Source organism: Jaculus jaculus, chromosome 2 (assembly GCF_020740685.1).
Source record: "Jaculus jaculus isolate mJacJac1 chromosome 2, mJacJac1.mat.Y.cur, whole genome shotgun sequence".
NCBI lineage: Eukaryota > Metazoa > Chordata > Mammalia > Rodentia > Dipodidae > Jaculus > Jaculus jaculus.
The window spans coordinates 59056895-59075228 of NC_059103.1; the positions used below are offsets into that span (position 1 = coordinate 59056895).

Here is an 18334-nt window from a genome sequence, read left to right on the forward strand (position 1 = left end):
TGCACAGGGGCTGTGCTAATCTTCCGAAGTGAGCACATCATTGTACTAGTTTGTATGTGTTTGAAGATTTCCATCAGAAAGTGAAGCATCTCATCTGCCTGGGAGAGTGCTGTGTGCACTGACTGCCTTGTGGCCTCACGCCTGTGGAGTGCCCCACCCCAAGGAGCCTGAGTAGGTGCTTTCCTCAGCCACACATGCCTCCCTCTGCTTTCATGATGAGAACTGAGATCTTTTGTAGTCTTCTTTGTTTTTTTCAAGGTAGAGTCTCACTCTAGCCCAGGCTGACCTGGAATTCACTATGTAGTCTCAGGATGGCCTTGAACTCTCAGTGATCTTCTCTACCTCTAGGCATGTGCTACCATGCCTGGCAATCTGGTTTGGTTCTTGTTATTATTACTTTTTTCCAGGAAAGCAACAACAGTAAGGGCTACCATACTTTTGCAGTTTAATGTCTTCCTGCTTCTGTTTCCTAAGTCCAACTGCCCTCTATGAAATTTTTTGCATTGCTGATTTCTTTCAGCTTTTAAACATGTGACCATGTGGTAGTATTTTATCAACTAATCCCTGGCTCCCTCAGAGTTCTGTGTTTGCTGCGGCCCTGTGTGCATGCATGTATCCAGACTGACTTTGTCAATAAGCTAGTTTCCTGAATGAAGAACAGATCACTGTTTAGGTCAGGGAAGTCTGTAGTCTGTAGCATGTTGAGAGCTCTGTGATTTGAGCTGTGAGGTGACTTCCTTCCCTGAGCCTTCTGATGGGAGGTAGCTTTCTCCTTCATATCACTAGGTTTTCATTAAGGTCTGGGGTTGGTGAGTGAAACTCTTTTCAATTCCCCAGTGGCATGTCAGACCCTTTGATCCTGACTGTGTCCACTCCTGGCCTCCCTTCCCCTCCTGTATCCTCCCCATTCTGTCTCCTTCCTTAAGCCTTTCTTTGGTTTCAGATGAACCATTAACATCTAGAGTTTATGACAGAATAGCAGTCTTTTTATTTTTTTTTCCAGTGTAGGGTCTTGCTTTAGCCCAGGTTGACCTGGAATTCACTATGTAGTCTTAGGATGGCCTTGAACTCACAATGATCCTCCTACTTCTGCCTCTTGTGCTGGGATTAAAGGTGTGCACCACCATGCCCAACAAAAAGCTATCCTCATATAGATTTTTCTCCTACTGTCATTTTTTTCTCAATTTTTATTAACATTTTCCATGATTATAAAAAACATTCTTTTTTTTTTTTTTAGTTTATCAGGGTAGGGGCTTGCTCTACCCCAAGCTGACCTGGAATTTACTATGTAGTCTCAGGGTGGCCTTGAACTCACAGCAATCCTCCTACCTCTGCCTCCCAAGTGCTGGGATTAAAGGTGTGCACCAGCATACCTGGCTTCCTACTGTCATTTACAGAGACTCTTCAGAGTTGGGAGAGGAGTTGCAGATGGCTTCCCTTCTGCTGAAGGGACTGGCTTGCTCCTGATCATAAGATGCAGCTTTCTTTTGTTGAACATGACTGTGATGGGGTGTCTATGGGGATTGACCCTGCCATACATTTCTGAGAGAACCCTGGGAAGCAAGGATAGCAGATTTGATACTGTCAAAGTGGATGTCAGCACAGCCAGACATGGGGTACCCATGGATTATGAGGGCTCCATGGGACTTGGACTACAAGGTCATCAGTGCCTACCAATTTTCTTTTTATTTTCAGTTTAAATTTCATTTTATTATTTAGATTATAACATGTTATACTCTTTTATCCCCTCCTCCCTGCTTCTGTTACCCTGAGGGCCCTCCTCAGTAGGGTTATGGTATTCACTGTGGGGTCATGAAGACCTTAGTTAGTCCCTGTGGGGTAGCAGGAGGACCATGCTTCAGAGCATTCCTACCCACTATGTAGCTCTTACAATCTTTCTACCCCCTCTTCCACAATGTTCCATGAGCCATGGCAGGCCTGTTGGCAGTCAGATTAGAGTTGAGTTTTCTGTAGCCTCGGGACTTCTGCTTTGATGGGTTTTGATTGATCTCTGTGTCTGTCACCTTCACCCTGGAGCTGGTTGTCAGGCTAGCAGTGAGAACAGCATTTATGTTGCTGAATCCTCTGCAACTTCTGGGCCCTGGCAGATGTGGTAGAGGTGGCACATCTTGTGATGGGCAGTCAGCTGTCTTTTTGCTCTATAGATGGACTTGGTTCTTCTCCATTTTGTCTGCCTTCTGTAAAATAAACAGATTCTGCAGCAAAGAATGACAACTTGGGATAAAGGAGATATGCAAAGTTGGGACACAGTTGTTGTGTGCAAGCCCACTCTCTCTAGAGAGCAATGGGAGCTTTTCTCTGAAGTCTATGAGCTTCCTGACCATAGGATGCTGACCTGGTTTCCAATACCAAATATGGGTTCTCTCCCACTCCAATTTTCTTTTTGAGGAAGGGTCTTTCTGTAGCTCAGACTGACCTGGAATTCACTGTGTAGTCTCAGGGTGGCCTTGAAATCGTGGTGATCTTCCTACGTCTGCCTCCCGAGTGCTGGGATTAAAGGTGTGCACCACCACGCCTGACTTCCAACCAATTTTCTAGTTTCTGTATGGGGAGATGAACAAGGGACAATCTTGTTGGGCTGTTGGTATGCAGTCCCTCATCTCCAATGGCTTTGCTCTGGCAGCTCATATGGCTCTTGCTTTGGGTCTGCAGGGCTGACTCTGAGTTGGTGGTGAGAAATGCAGGGAATCATCTTTGAGGTGAGCAAAACCCTTGCTCTTTCACCCAGGTCTCACTGCCTACTGGCCAGTCCATGGGAGCCTCATGGTTCCCTTCCACTGGAAAGTCAAACCTGACCCTGACACTGCCACCCTCATTGGTTCTCTTCCTGGTAGCACCTGTACTTTTCCAGTTGCTCAGAAGCCTTAGTGGGCCCCTTCTCTCTTGTTTCCTATACAATTCATCAGCGAAAATGAAACTGTTAGCTCTTCTTCATCTCCACTTATGCACTGCACCTTTGCTACACCTTGCTGCTGCATGCTGCATGCTGCATGCTGCATGTTGCTGTCTGCTCTGTGTAGTCTCCTTGCTTTTCTTCCTTCCTTCCATCCTTTATCATTTTTTTTTTTTTTTGAGGTAGGGTCTCACTGTAGCTCAGGCTGACCTGGAATTCACTGTGTAACCTCAGTGTGGCCTCGAACTCATGGTGATCTTCCTTCTGCCTCCCTAGTGCTGGGACTAAAGGTGTGAATCACCATTCCCAGCTTCCTTCCTTCCTTCCTTTCTTTCTTTTTTTTTATAAGCCTTACAAATTTATTAGTATACTCCAAGTTACAGATAGCATTTACAGATATAATCATTATATATTCACTAAAATGTATTTGAAAATCAAAACAGCAAACATATTCCTAATAACATTTTCATTATGCTTCATCTGTCAGAGTTGCACAGCATCATACCACATATCGTAAGAACATTTTCAGTTACAGGCATAAATATTAAGTCTAATAATACAGTGAACAGACACCTTGATTTTTGTGAACAGTACTGGTTTTATCTTGATAAAAATTTTAGGGGCCAGAGAGATGGTTTAGCAGTTAAGGCACTTGCCAGCAAAGCCAAAGGACCCAGGTCCAATTCCCCAGAACCCAGTAAGCCAGATGCACAAGGGGGCGCATTTGCCTGAAATTTGTTTGCAACTTGCTTTCTTTTTTATTCTTAGTCCCATAAATCCAGTCTCCAAAGAAGGGCCAGGGTGCACCCCCCTTTTTTTGAGGTAGAGTCTCACTCTAGCTCAGGCTGACTTGGAACTTATTCTAGTTCCAGGCTGTCCTCAAACTCACCATGACCCTTCTACCTCTACATATTGAGTGCTGGGATTAAAGGCATGCACCATCACATCCTGCAGGGTGGCCCTTTTATAAAGCTCTAGTTCCAAAGCTTCTGTCTCAATTTGCTTGACCCAAAAACTGTCACAGTGACACCAAGCCTGGGCTTCTTTCACAGCTCCCTTAGGACTTTGCATTCTTTGTGTCTATCTCCCCAGACCCCATGTGTGCGGTGACCCAACCTCCTGTTGCCTCATCGAGGAGGTCGACCCCAGTCCCTGTCTCTATACAGCAGCACCCACATGTCCAGACCAACTTGTCTATCTTTTTCTGCCTGGAGAGTACTGCGCTTCCCTGATACCCTCGGTTTCACCTGTCCATCTGTCTATCTCTCTCCCAACAAGAATGATAACTCACAGCTCTTGCTTCATTCCAGCACCTAGACCCATGCCTGACATAGGGTTAGCACCCAGAAATGCTGAATATCTGACTGACTCAGGAAATGGGTGCTGGGCACTATCAGAAGCCATTTAGAGTGAGCTATGGCAATGCTTTCTCATGGCTTGATGCTCCAAGAGGAGCCGCCTGTTCCTGTGTGCAGGTCCACATCATATTCCCCACTGGGTTCCAGCCTTCATCCTGGCTTCCCTTCTCCACTCCCTTCTTTTCTCTATGCCTCTCTTCTTTTGAGTCCGGTGGTTCACATTGTCCTTTTTCTTTCAAGGTGTGAATGCCCCCTCTCCCAAGCCAGTGAGACACAAACTTCCTGAAGCGACTTGTAACTATATGTCCCGCTCCAGGTCAGTTGCTTTTCAAGTGCAGTACTATCCTCTCCTTCCTGGGCTCTCATGAGGAAGCCATGGCTTGCTGACCATTGGTACCCTGGTCTCTCTACGAATGGGGCATGGATTCCTTAACTGTGAATTATACTACTCAACAAGAAGCTTCTTGGTACCAGACTGTGTCCTCATAGACTTCCCCCTTCTTTGCAGGAGGCCCATGCTTATGTCCCCTGTGCAGGGTCCCCTGTCATGTCTGTACTAGAGTCTGCTCTGAGGACCAGGTGGAACTCCTGGAAGTTCCTGTACTCAATGGCAGGTCCCAAGCACTGTCAGACAGTGCAGGTGGCTGTCAGCAAAGGCTCAGGCATGGCAGCCTGGGCACACAAAGTGCCCTGGCTAGCCAGGGACCTTGGAGACTCTCAGTGGAGGTTTGTGATTCCATGTGAGTGAGCCAGTGAGTGAGGCACCAAAACTCAGAGGGGAGGGCCACAAGCATGACCTCAAGGGTGGTCTGCTCTGCAACGAGTTCCCATCACTGTTTATGCCTTCCTTCCTTCAGGAGTCAATGCCCTGCCTGCACTAACAATGATGAGGGACCTGGCTCTTGCAGGCATGCTGATCAGCCTGGCCTTCCTGTCACTGTTGCCGTCTGGTTGTCCTCAACAGACCGTAGATGATGCCTGCTCTGTGCAGATTCTTGTCCCCGGCCTCAAAGGTAATGGCTCCGCTGCTCTGGCCCTGGTCTTGCTCACTGCCTTCAGGTGGCTTAGTCTCTGGGGCAGCCTGGCAGTTCAGCAGAGGTACACAAAGACTAGCTCTAGTTCCAGTGCAGCTGGGCAAATCTGCCCATCTGCTCGGCCTTGCTTTCTTTGTCTGTAAAAACCAAGGGTTGGTCTACGTGCTGTCTAAACTTTTCGCAGCCAAGGAATTAAGGAATTAGATAATTCTGAAGTCAGCAATGGGAATCCTACATGAAGTCCTGACCCATTGGCTGTTTTGTAGGCTGAGATAGATCTCTTTCCTGCACTGTGATATTTGTGTGTTCTCATCCTGTGGCCTACTGGGATGAAGTCTGCTTGTAGGTATGTCTGCTCAGTCTTAGGAACAGGTATAATGATAGTCAAAGTATGGCAGCAAGCATGACAGCCTCATGTTCAGCATGAAAATAATGGGCATGAACTTTCACAGTCAGGTCAGATATCACCCTAAATATATCCCAGGCAAAAGCTTGTGTTCACAGACTCACAGTGAGGCAAGAAAGTTGTGCACACTGGCTTCTTTTTCTTTGTTCTTTGAGAGTGGAGACAGAAGTGCTAATGATGATGGAACATGAGCAGTTGAATGTTAGCCTTTAAGATTAGAGAAATGACTTGTCAGAACTTTGTGTAGTGAGTTAGACTGAAATCAATCCCTGACAAAGGAGAGGTTATGTGCCACTGTGTCCCTGGGTAAGTGGAGAGCTTTGCAGGAATCCCACCATTGCCTGCAGGGGCATGCATACCCTGAGATGGTACTCACAGAATCCCTCAAGCCCTGCTTAGCTGGGAGCAGGGACTTCAACAGCCATTGGTCTTGAAGATCACTCAGTGTTGTGCGCCAGGGACAGCGGAAGTCAGAGGCAGGCTGTCAGGAAGGGCTACCGTGGTCCCGAGTGCTGCCCCTTCAGAGGCAAAGGCCACAACAAATTACTGTTTTTTAAAAAGTTTGTTTATTTATTTATTTATTTATTTATTTATTTATTTATTTATTTATTTATGAGAGAGACAGAGAGAAAGAGAGAGAGAGAGGCAGAGAGATTGAGGAAGAGATCAAGAAAGAGAAACCAGGTGCACCAAGGCCTCTAGTCACGACAAACGAACTCTAGCTGCATGTGCCAACTTGTGCACCTGGCTTACATGGGTCCTGGGGAATTGAACCTGGTTCCTTATATTTCACTCACAGGCAAGTTCCTTAACTGCTAAGCCATATCTCCAGCCTCTTTGTTTTCCTTTTAAGACAGGGCCTCATTATGTAGTCCTGAGTGGCTTGGAACTCACCATGTAGGTCATGTTGGCCTTGGAACTGCAGTGATCCTCCTGCTTTGGCCTCAAAAGTGCTGGGATTATAGACACTGAGCTACCACTCCTGGCTATAAATTGCAAGGTTTTGTTTCTTGATGTTAGGGATGGAACCCAGGGGCAGGCAAATGCTCTACCACTGAGCTATACTCCCAGCCCTAAAACAACTTATTTATCTATTTGGTATATGTATGAATGTGTATATGTATGCATGTCTGGGCATGTGTGTGCCATGGTGCATATGTGGAGTTCAGAGGAAAACACTGGGGCATCAATCCTCACCTTCCACAAACTTCAGGATTCTCCTGACTCCTCCCAATACCATAGGCATGTTGGGATTACAGACACATGTGCTACTTGAGTTCAGCTTTACATGGGCTCTGGAGATTCAAATGCTGGTCATCAGGCTTGCACAGCAAGTGCTTTTAAGACTGAGCCATTTTCATAGCCCTGAAACAATTTTGTGTAACAGCATACTTCCCAGGGACAGCAGTGGGAAGCTCAGGATGACTCCTTCCCTTCATGACCCCTTCTCGGTCAGGTGCGGCTGGCCCTGTTCTCATAGGGGTGTCAAGTGAGCAGAAGCCCCAGGGGATTGGTGTTCATGTGAAGAGACTTTTCTGATTAGATGAATGATTAAAAAAGATCCTCATGTCAGCTCTCATCTTTTGAAAGGTCTTAATGTCTTCAATGATGCTTTATTCTTCATTCTATTTTAGTGTCACTGAACGCTGTTAGGGAGCATGCTTTGTGCTGTTTCAGGATCTTTTTATGAGCTGGGATCTTTTTGAGCCATTTTTAAATCATTTTAGAGACAGGTAAATGGTGGAAGAGGAGGTTAGGTAGAAATTGTGTGGCAGATCTGTTGTCCCTCCTCTTTTTTTTTTTTTTTTTTCCCCAAGGCAGGGTCTCACTTTAGGTCAGGCTGACCTGGAACTCACTCTGTATCCTGAGTCTGGCCTCAAGCTTGCAGTGGTCCTCGTACCTCAGCTTCCAGACTGCTGGGCTAAAGGTGTGTGCCACTATGCTTGGCTTTCTCTCTCTCTTCTACAAAACTATTTATTTATTTGCTTGTGCATGTGCATGCATACATTCATGTATATGGGCATGTCAGGGTTTCTTGCTGCTGCAGATGAATGCCTATTTGGCTTTACATAGGTGACTGGGGAATTAGCAGGCTTAGTAAGCAAGTGCTTTTAACCACCTTCTCAGGCCCCTTGTTTTCTCTTTTATTTTTTATTTTTTTTCTTTTTTTTTTAACCAATATCTATATATCTATCTATTTAAATTTTATTTATTTCTGAGAGAGAGAGAAGGAGAAAGAGAGGCAGATAGAGAGAGAGAGAAAAGAGAGAATGGATATGCCAGGGCCTCTAGCCACTGCAAACGAATTTCAGATATATGTGCCACTTTGTGCATCTGGCTTTATGTGAGTCCTGGGGAATTGAACCTGGTTCCTTTGGCTTTGCAGGCAAATGCCTTAACCACTAAGCCAACTCTCAAGTCCCCATTTTAAAAATTATTTATTTATTTAAGAGTGAGAGAAAAAGAGGTAGATATATAGAGAGAATGGGCATGTTAGAGCCTCTAGCCACCATAGAGACAGCAAGCCCACCACTCTAGAAGCCACCAAAAATGACTGCAGCTAGGATGAGGGTGAAGAGAGTATCACAGCAACCTGCTGCCATGTCCCCTCTCTCCCATGAGCTACAAGCTCCATGAAGACTCAGCTCTGGTGTCCTTGGCTCCATCAGTGCCCACAAAGAAGAAGCTATAACATATCTGCCAGCTTTTCTGAAACTGCTCAAAAAGGTTCCTAGAATGTGTACCTGGCCCTTACTTATTTGAGTTGGTTTGTTTGTATTTTAAATACTTAACTTTATTTATTTGACAGAGCAAGAGAGGCAGATAAAGAGAAACAGAGAATGAATGAGCATGCCAGGGCCTCTAGCTGCTGCAAACAAACTCCAGACACATGTGAAACCTTGTGCATCTGGCTTTACATGGGTACTGAGGAATCAAACTGTAGTCATTAGGCATTTCAGGCCAGTGCCTTAACTGTGGAGCCATTTAAAAAATATATTTGTTTATTTGTTATTTATTTGGGAGAGCATGAGCAAGAATGAGAACAAGAAAGAGAGAGAGAGAAAGAGATCTCTTGAGAGAAAATGGGCATGCCAGGGCCTCTAGCCACTGCAAATAAACTCCAGACACATGTGCTACCTTGTGTATCTGGCTTATGAGGATACTGGGGAATAGAACCTTGGTTGTTAGGCTTTGAAGGCAAGCACTTTCACCACTAATCCATCTCTCCAGCCCTCTCTTGGGTTTTGGTGCCTGGGGAGGCTGTGGTCAAGACTGGAATCTCCATGTGGACATGCCACTCACACAGCTTTCATAGCCTATGTTTCCATCTGTGGCCATTCATCTGTTTCAAATAAGTAAGTACTGGGCTGGAGAGATGGCTTAGTAGTTAAGGCACTTGTCTGCAAAGCCAAAGGACCCAGGTTCAGTTCCCCAGTACCCATGTAAAGCCAGGTGCACAAGGTGGTGCATGTATTTGGAGTTAGTTTGCAGCAGCTAGAGGCCCTGGCATGGTCATTCATTCTCTATTTCTCTCTATCTGCCTCTCTCTCTCAAATAAATAATAAAATTAAATGTTCTATTCTGCATCCTGTGCTACGTAATGAGAATTCTTATGTCAATCTGACTTTAAATATGCCTCCTCTTGGGCAGCTCCAGGAGCATTTACTTTGTTCTTAATGCTTGGCAGTGTCCCCTGAAACATTTCACTATTTGCCGCTGATTTTCCTGTGTGGTTCTCCCTGGGCCTTTCATTGTCTTCTTTCTTTTTTTTTTTTATTTAAAAATTTTTTTTTGTTCATTTATTTATTTATTTATTTATTTGAGAGTGAGAGAGAGAAAAAGAGGCAGAGAGAGAGAGAGAGAGAGAGAGAGAGAGAGAGAGAGAGAGAGAGAATGGGCACGCCAGGGCTTCCAGCCACTGCAAATGAACTCCAGACGCGTGCGCCCTCTTGTGCATCTGGGTAACGTGGGTCCTGGGGAATCGAGCCTCGAACCAGGGTCCTTAGGCTTCACAGACAAGCACTTAACCACTAAGCCATCTCTCCAGCCCTCATTGTCTTCTTTCTGTCATGCCTTTCTTTCCTCAGTTCTGGGAAAGCATGGCCAGTGATGCTTCACCTTGTGTCAGGCTCCACATGTCATTCTGTTTCTGGAATTCCTATAAGATGGACTTGGACATTTGTAAATTAATCTCAACTTGATAATATCAAGACAAACCCAGCAAAACGTCACAGTTTCTTATTACTGGGCCTTTCTGTGAAGAACTTTTTTGTACTAATGTTTTGCCTCACGGGTGGTGGAGAACTGTACTGCTGGCCCTGCTCTTCCACCTCTCCATGGAGGGCTCACTGCAAGGGTGAGTGCTACACACACGCTCTCAGGTGGGCCCTTGCTGTTTACGCTCACTCTCAGCATTCCTCTCTGTCTGTGTTTGCGTGGATGTGCAGGCATGTGCATGCCACAGCATGAGTGGCGGAGGTGGAGGAAAGCTTCGCACCTTGTTCTCTGTTTGAAGCAGGGTCTTGTTGTTTACCAGTGAATTGCTAGACTAACTGGTCTGGATGCTTCTGGGACAGCCTTTCACCTCTTCTTCCCTTCTCTCTGCAGGCATGCTGGGATTACAGTTGCTCACTACAGAATCTGTTTTATAAATTTTATTTTATTTTTATTTTTTTGTTTTTTTGAGGTAGGGTCTCACTCTAGCTCAGGCTGACCTGGAATTCACTATGTAGTGTCAGGGTGGCCTCAAACTCATGGTGATCCTCCTACCTCTGCCTCCCAATTGTTGGGGTTGAAGGCGTGTGTCACCATGCCCAGCCAGTATCTGGTTTTACATGGGTTCTGGGGATCTAAACTTAGGTATTCCACCTTGTGTGGCAAGTACTTTAACTACTGAGCAAACGCCCAGCCCTGTTTATTTATTTTTGTTTTTTTGAGGTAGGATCTTGCTCTAGCCTAGGCTGACCTGTGTAGTCTCAGGATGGCTTCAAACTCATGGTGATCCTCCTACCTCTGCCTCCCAAGTGCTGAGATTAAAGGTGTGTGCCATCACACTGGGTCTATTTATTTAAAAAAAATTAAATTAAATTAATTTAGTTTATTTATTTGATAGAGAAAGAGGGAAGGGGAGAGAGAGAGAGGAGAGAGAGAGAGAGAGAGAGAGAGAGAGAGAGAGAGAGAGAGAGAGAGAGAGAGAGGCAGAGAACGGGCCTGCCAGGGCCTCCAGCCACTGCAAATGAACTCCAGACATGTACCCCCTTGTGCATCTGGCTAACGTGGGTCCTGGGGAAACAAACCTGGATCTTTTGGCTTTGTAGGCAAATGCCTTAACCACCAAGCCATCCCTCCAACCTGGGTTTATTTAATGAGAGTCTCATTGTGTATCCATAGATGGTTTAGTACTCATTATATTGGCCAGACAGGTCTTGAACTCACAGCAATACTCCGGCCTCAGCCTCCTGAGTACAGACTACAGGCATGTTCCATTAGGCCCAGATCTATCTTTCTTTCTTTTTTTTTTTTCTTTTGGTTTATTTTGAGGGTACAGTCTCACTCTATCTTAGGCTGACCTAAAATTTACTATGTAGTTGTAGGCTTCAAACTCATGGTGATCCTCCTATCTCTGCCTTTTCAGTGCTGTGATTAAAAGTGTATACCACCACATCCAGCCATAATATTTTTTGAGATAGGGCCTTACTCTGCAGCACAGGCTGACTCTGAACTCAGCCTTTTCCCATCTCTTTTGACCCCTCCCTCCTTTCCCTCTCTTCCTATCTCTTCCCCTGGCCTCACTTAGGCCATTCTACTCTCTGTAATTTGTTCTTCTACTTAACATATATACAATGCCATCCCCTTATGTCCTCCCTCCTCTGCAGTCATTTTCTAGCTTACTGGCCTCTGCTACCAATTTTTGGTTTCAGTTCACACACAAGTCTAAACATTTGTAGCTAGGTTCCACATATGAGAAAGAACATATGACATTTGGCTTTATGGGCCTGGGTTACCTCACTTAGTATAATCCTTTCCAGATCCATTCATTTCTCAGCAAATTTCATAATTCCATATATCTTTACTGCTGAATGGAACTCCATTGTGTAAATGTACATCTTTATTATCTGTTCATCTGTTGAGAGACATCTAGGCTGATTCCATTTGCTAGCTACTGTGAATAGAGTGGCAATAAACATGGTTGTGCAAGTATCTCTCAGATAGTGAGAAGAGTCCTTAAGGTATATGCTTAAGAGTGCTATAACTGGGTCACATGGTAAATCTATTTTTCTGGCTATTTAAAAATATTTTGTTTATTTATTTATTTTGGAGAGGGAGAGAGAGAGAGAGAGAGAGAGAGAGAGAGAGAGAGAGAGAGAGAATGGGTGTGCCAGGGCCTCCAGCCACTGCAAACAAACTCCAGATGCATGTGCCACCTTGTACATCTAGCTTATGTGGGTCCTCGGGAATTGAATCTAGGTCCTTAGGCTTTTCAGACAGATGCCTTAGCCACTAAACTAAATAATTTATGTGTTTATTTGAGAAAGAGAGAGAGAGAGAGAGAGAGAGAGAGAGAGAAAGGGGGGGGGGAGGCAGATAGATAGATAGATAGATGATTGCTAGAGAATGGGTATGCCAGGGCTTCTAGCCACTGCAAATGAACTACAGATGCATACACCACCTTGTGCACCTGGATTATGTGGGTACTGGGAAACTGAACCTTACTTTTTGCAGGTAAGTGCCCTAACTGCTAAGCTATCCTCTATCCCTGTGTGGTGATTCTTGATGGCACATTAATCGTTAGTGACATTTCTCTTGCTGGAGTGCTGCCATTTTAGAAGCTGAGAGAGAAACCACTTTCAGCTTCAGGGCCATGTGTGCAGGCTGGCTTTGTGCCACCTCACAGAGCTCACAGGCTCTTCAGCACAAGGTCTGGGATCCTGTGGCTGAGGCCCAGGTGACATCAGGATGTTCCATCCCTGTCCTCTGAAAGCTTCTGCCCTGCTTGCTTTGCTCTTTTGCTTTTGTGTAGACAGCATGTCTATCAGGTCAGGCTGTTCATTTGGGGATTTATTTAGGGAACCCATAATCTCAGTTGGGCATCTCACCAGGTCAAGTGTGATGGTCAGTGGAGAATGGCAGAGGATTGGAATTCTTTCCCATATGCAGAAATGCTCACACCTCACTTTCTGTAGCTGTGTGTAGGAGGACCACTATGATAGACGCAGCTGAGTGAATCAGGCTCCCAAGCACAAGGAAAGAGAGGTCCAGCCACAGCCTTGGCACAGGCTGCTGAGGAGCCAGCCAGGCATACCTACGGATCACGCGTCAGCAAGAAAAGATCTGAGTTCCAGAAAAACAATATTGGGGGTAGGGAGGAGGGTCATAAGACAATAACCCAATGAGAAGATGACCAATTTGCAATATATTCATATATTAAGGGCTCAATTAAAAACTAACAAAATCATCAGAATCATGTGTTTCACCCCAAATTACACACATTTTATACTTTTGTGCTATTGCACAAGGTATTTTTAACTATGAAAGACTAATAAATATCTATTAAAGTAAACTTTATTTGAACAACAGCAAAAAAAAAAAAGAAAGAAAACTAATGCAAGCAAGCAAGAGAAAAAAAGAAAGAAAGCAAGCAAAACAAAGAAAGAAAAGCAGTATTGATAAGGTTCTTAAAAACTGGGCTTTATCTATGACTCAGAGTAGACACTGGAGATTTCTTTTTTTTTTTTTTTTTTTTTTGAGAGAGAGACAGAGAGAATGGGCATACCAGGGCTTTCAACCACTGTGAACGAACTACAGATGTATGCACCACCAAGTGCATCTGGCTTATATGAGTCATAGGGAATTGAACTTAGGTCCTTTGGATTTGTAGGCAAATGCCTTAACTGTTAAGCCATCTCTCTAGCCCTATTTATTTTTATTTGAGATAGAGAGGGGGGAGGGAGGGAGGGAAGGAGGGAGAGAGAGAGAGAGAGGGAGAGAGAGAAGAGAAAATGGGAGTGCCAGGGTCTCCAGTCACTGCAAACGAACTCCAGACACAGGTGCCACCTTATGCGTCTGGCTTATGTGGAAGCTGGAGAATCAGACATGGGTCCTAAGGCATCACAGGCAAGCGCTTTAACCACCAAGCCGTCTCTCCAGCCTGGAATTGTTGCTTTCTGTGTCCATTATAATCAGATTTGTGTTTTAGGAAAGTCCTTTGGATTAGATTGGGCCATGAAGCTACAGAAGAGAGGTGGCCTCTTGGCTTTCTGCACCACCCCTCCATATACACCTGTGGACCCATCTTGCAGGGTGCCTGACTACTTATCCCCAGCTCTGTGTCCTATACCTAGTCACGGAGCCCCAGAACAGGGCAAGGGTGCTCCTCTGGTCCCAGACAGCCACGTAGAGGCTCCCACGCAGGAGTGTGCAGTCGTCCATGGCTCATGCTGGGGGCAGTTGGGGAAGACGATGTCCAGGGGACACCCCAGTCTGTCCTTCCTAACATGTTGCAAGGCTAAGGAATACTCCCCTGGGACTGTATGACAATGAGCCTTGTTAGTGTTCGGGTGGGTTGGGGGACCTGTGAGCACAAGGATGGGTTGGGATCCAGCCGGGGGTGTGGGCACTGGTGGGAGGGCTAAGTTCCATTCCCGGAAGAAGTCTTTCGGGGAAACACTCCCTGCAGACTGAACTGGGCCATGGTGAGCTTGCTCGGTGGATTTGCCGCAGGTCTGGGTAGGGAGGACAGGGCGGGGCCGGGCTGGCGGCACCACGGATGACAGCCGTCCTCATTCTTACTTGTGGACACATAGCTGCCGCTCCGTGCTGGCCAGGTAGTGGCTAAACAGATGTGACTTCTTCCACAGGGGACACAGGAGAGAAGGGAGAGAAAGGTGCTCCAGGACGGCCTGGAAGAGTCGGCCCCACGGGAGAAAAAGGTACCCGCAACCCCAGCCCTTTTGGGGAGGAGGAGAAGGGTGGGCAATGGAGGGGACAGAGAGCAGAGGCAGCCTGCGAGCAGGGAGGGAGGGAGCTTTGCCAATCGGCCTTTGGTAGCCGGCAGCACTCCCACCCCCCAAAAAACCTTGCCTTGAAAACAGCTTTGTTAAACCTTATTTGTGAAACAGGAATTCTGGGGCTCAGAGTCACATGTGAGAAGGTGGCTTGGAGGAGGCAGGGCACAGAGTAGGGTGCTTAGCTGCAGCTAGCTCTAAGCAACCGAAGTCTATCTATCTGATAATAGGAGGCTGCAGCTAGATGGTACTGCGAAGAAGCTAGTGAAAGACGAGAGTACATGTGTACATGAGCCAGAAGGTGCATGCATAGGAATGAGCGCATACCTGCAGAGAACCAGACAGTAGATACAAGGGAGCTACGTCACACATGTACAGGAGTCCTACACGGATGTGGGAACTTGCACATATGTGTGAATGAACTAGATCATGCATGAAAAACAGTACACAGTGACTAGCAGGTGGTGGCTATCATCTTTAGGTTACAATCATCTTTATTACTTTAAATTTTTACCATTAAAAATTGAATAGAGCCTGGGTGTGGTGGTGCATCCTTTAATCCCTGCACTTGGGAGGCAGAGGTTTGCTGAGTTCGAAGTTACTCTAAGATTCCAGAGTGAATTCTAGGTCAGCCTGGGCTAGAGTGAGACCCTACCTTGGAAAACCAACCAACCAACCAACCAACCAACCAACCAAACAAACAAAAACAAAAACAACAACAAAAAAACCCCAAACTGAATAGAGGGCTGGAGAGATGGCTTAGCGGTTAAGGCGCTTACCTGCAAAGCTTAGGGATCCAGGTTCTATTCCCCAGGACCTATATTAGTCAGAAGCACAAGGTGGCACATGCGTCTGGAGTTAGTTTGTAGTGGCTGGAGGCCTTAGCATGCTCATTCTCTGTCTGCCTCTCTCTTTTGCTCTGTCTCTCAAATAAGTAAATAAAAAATAAAATAGTTTTTAAAAACTGGATAGAGCTGGGAAGCTGAGGGAGAAGGATTGCTATGAGTTTGAGGCCAGCCTGGGTTACAGTGAGACCCTGCTTCAAAACAAAACCAACCACACAAATAAACAAACAAGCAAAAGAGAAATAATTATTTCTATTGGTAGACTTGCTCAATAGAATGTGTGTATTTGAAATTTTGGCACAGTGGGTTGGCACATGCCTGACTGCTAGCACTTGGGAAGCAGAAACCGAGCACCAGAAGTTTGAGGTCTACCTGTGTGTCATATCAACACTTTCTCGAACAAGCAAGCAAGCAAGCAAGCAAACAAAACAAAACAAAAAGCAAGGACTGGGGACGTAACTTAGTACTTGTGCAGTATATGCAAGATCATAAGCTAGGTCTCTAGAACTGCAAAAATAAAATGAAACTATTTTTTGGTAGATACTGCCAGATTACTCCAAAGAAGATCAAATTAGGTATCTCTGTAGCAGTTAGACCTTGCATCTCTGTGGCCAAGCACCTGACAGAAAGAAGTTAAGCAAGAAGGATTGTTTCCAGCTCACACATTCAGAGAGCTCAGTCCATGGCTGTTTCTGGGCCAATTGTGAGGCAAAATATTATCATGGTGGCAGGCGTGTGTGGTAAAGGCTGTTCTTCACTTCTTGTCGGACAAGAAGGAAAGAGAGAGGGGTAGTGAAATAGAGCCTAAGGACATGCCCCCAGGGACTTACTTCTGCCAAGTAGGTGCCACATACCTTTTACCGCCTTTCAATAATACCATAATGTAATGAGTCCATCAAAGGACTAATCCATTCATTATATGAGAGACCTCAGGATGCAATCATGTCTCCAAAGTCCACCAGCTGGCAACCTAGTCTCCACTACTGTGGGCCAGCAGGAGACATTTCATGTTCGAACCATGTGACTGTCAGTGAGCTGCTCCCTGTAACCTCCCCAACTCAGAGGGCTGCTGGATTAGGCACTGAGGTGCTCAGTGAGTTGCTGAGGTACTGAAATGCTGAGGTACTGAGTGAGATGCTGAGGCACTGAAGTGCTGAGGGAGGTGCCAAGGTGAAGAAATGTAGAGGAATTGAGTCAGGCGCTGAATTGCTGAGGTAGTGAGGTGCTGAGTGAGGTACTGAAGTGTTGAGGCACAAAGGTTCTGAGGTGGTGAAGCACTGAGATACAGAGGTGATGAGATGTTGAGGTACAGAGGTGCTGAGGTGCTCAGTGAGGTGGTGAAGTCTACTAATCTTACCCTCAAAAACCAATATGTGTTGTGGCTATGAACTATGAATGCATTCATTGTAGATCTCTCAAAACAAATGGTGGTGGGTGCAGAAGTAGCCTTGCACCCTGCTTCATTCCTTCATGTGTCTCCTGCAGTGAGTGTGTGCTAAGCACCTGGGGTAGGGGATCACAAAACCTGGACTCAGTTCTTGGACCTAGGCCCTTTATAGCCCAGAGATGCATGTGTGGACCTAGTGAGGGTAACTGAGGTAGAATGCTGTGTACAAAGAACTGAATTTGGATTGGATTATGGATTAAGGTATAGCTTTGTTTAAAATTTTTTGTTTTCTTTCATTTAAAAAATTGTTTTTGTTTATTTTTATTTATTTATTTGAGAGTGACAGAGAGAGAGAGAGAGAAAGAGAATGGGTGCACCAGGGCTTCCAGCCACTGCAAATAAACTCCAGATGTGTGTGCCCCCTTGTGCATTTGGCTAATGTGGGGCCTGGGGAATTGAGCCTCGAACCAGGGTCCTTAGACTTCACAGGCAAGTGCTTAACCACTAAGCCATTTCTCCAGCCCTTAATTCTTTTTAATTTTAAATTTCGTTTATTCAAAGTAGAGTCTCACTCTAGCCAAGGCTTACCTGGAATTCACTATGTAGTCTTAGGCTGTCCTGGAACTCACAGAGATTCTCCTAAATATTCTCCTAAACCTCCTGAGTGTTGGGATTAAAGGCGTTCACCACTACTCTTGGCTCTTTTTAATTTTTGTTGTTGTTGCTGTTGTTTTCTGAGGTAGAGTTTCACTCTAGCTCAGGCTGACCTGGAACTCATTCTGTACTTCTAGGTTTGCCTTGAATTCACAGTGATCCTCCTAATCCTGCCTCCCAAGTGCTGGGATTAAAGGTGTGTGCCACCATGCGTGGCTAATTTTTATTTTTATTAAGAAATTTTTGTTTATTTTTATTTATTTATTTGAGAGCGACAGAGAGAGAAAGAGGGAGAGAGAGAGACAGAGAGAGAGAGGGGTGCCAGGGCCTCTAGCCCCTGCAAATAAACTCCAGATGCATGTGCCACCTTGTGCACCTGGCTTACGTGGGTCCTGGGGAATCCTCAGACTGAGGTCCCTAGGCTTCACAGGTAAGTGCTTAACCGCTAAGCCATCTCTCCAGACCCCCATGGCTAATTTTTAATTTTTTATATGCAAAAATCCCCACTTCTAACTTTCCTCCTACCAAAAAAGAAAATAACTAGCAAGAAAATCATCCATAATAAATCATCTAAAGATAGCCATTGTTTTGGTATGTTACCTATTTTCCTCTGTCATCCTTATATATAAATTTATTTCATGTTTCTTAATTTTAGTGACATCATTTTCATGGCTGCCTAACATAAATGGATAGCTAAGTCCTGCAGACCATCAGAATGTTGTCTGTTATGG

At 45.4% G+C, this 18334-nt stretch overlaps 1 protein-coding gene across 6 annotated transcripts in view; it reads left to right on the plus strand.

Moving 5' to 3' along the window:
• Positions 1-5146: 5146 nt before the first annotated feature.
• Positions 5147-18334, plus strand: part of Colec11 (collectin subfamily member 11) — a 40109-nt gene continuing 26921 nt past the window's right edge. For 2 of the 6 annotated variants that reach the window (XM_004656877.2, XM_004656879.2), the window contains exons 1-2: positions 5156-5285; positions 14571-14642. In XM_004656877.2, the coding sequence (XP_004656934.1) occupies positions 5156-5285; positions 14571-14642 (202 nt within the window). Of the gene's footprint in view, positions 5286-7606; positions 7640-14570; positions 14643-18334 lie in introns of those variants that run through there. The other 4 variants (XM_004656880.2, XM_004656881.2, XM_004656878.2 and 1 more) reach the window with 3 other exon arrangements.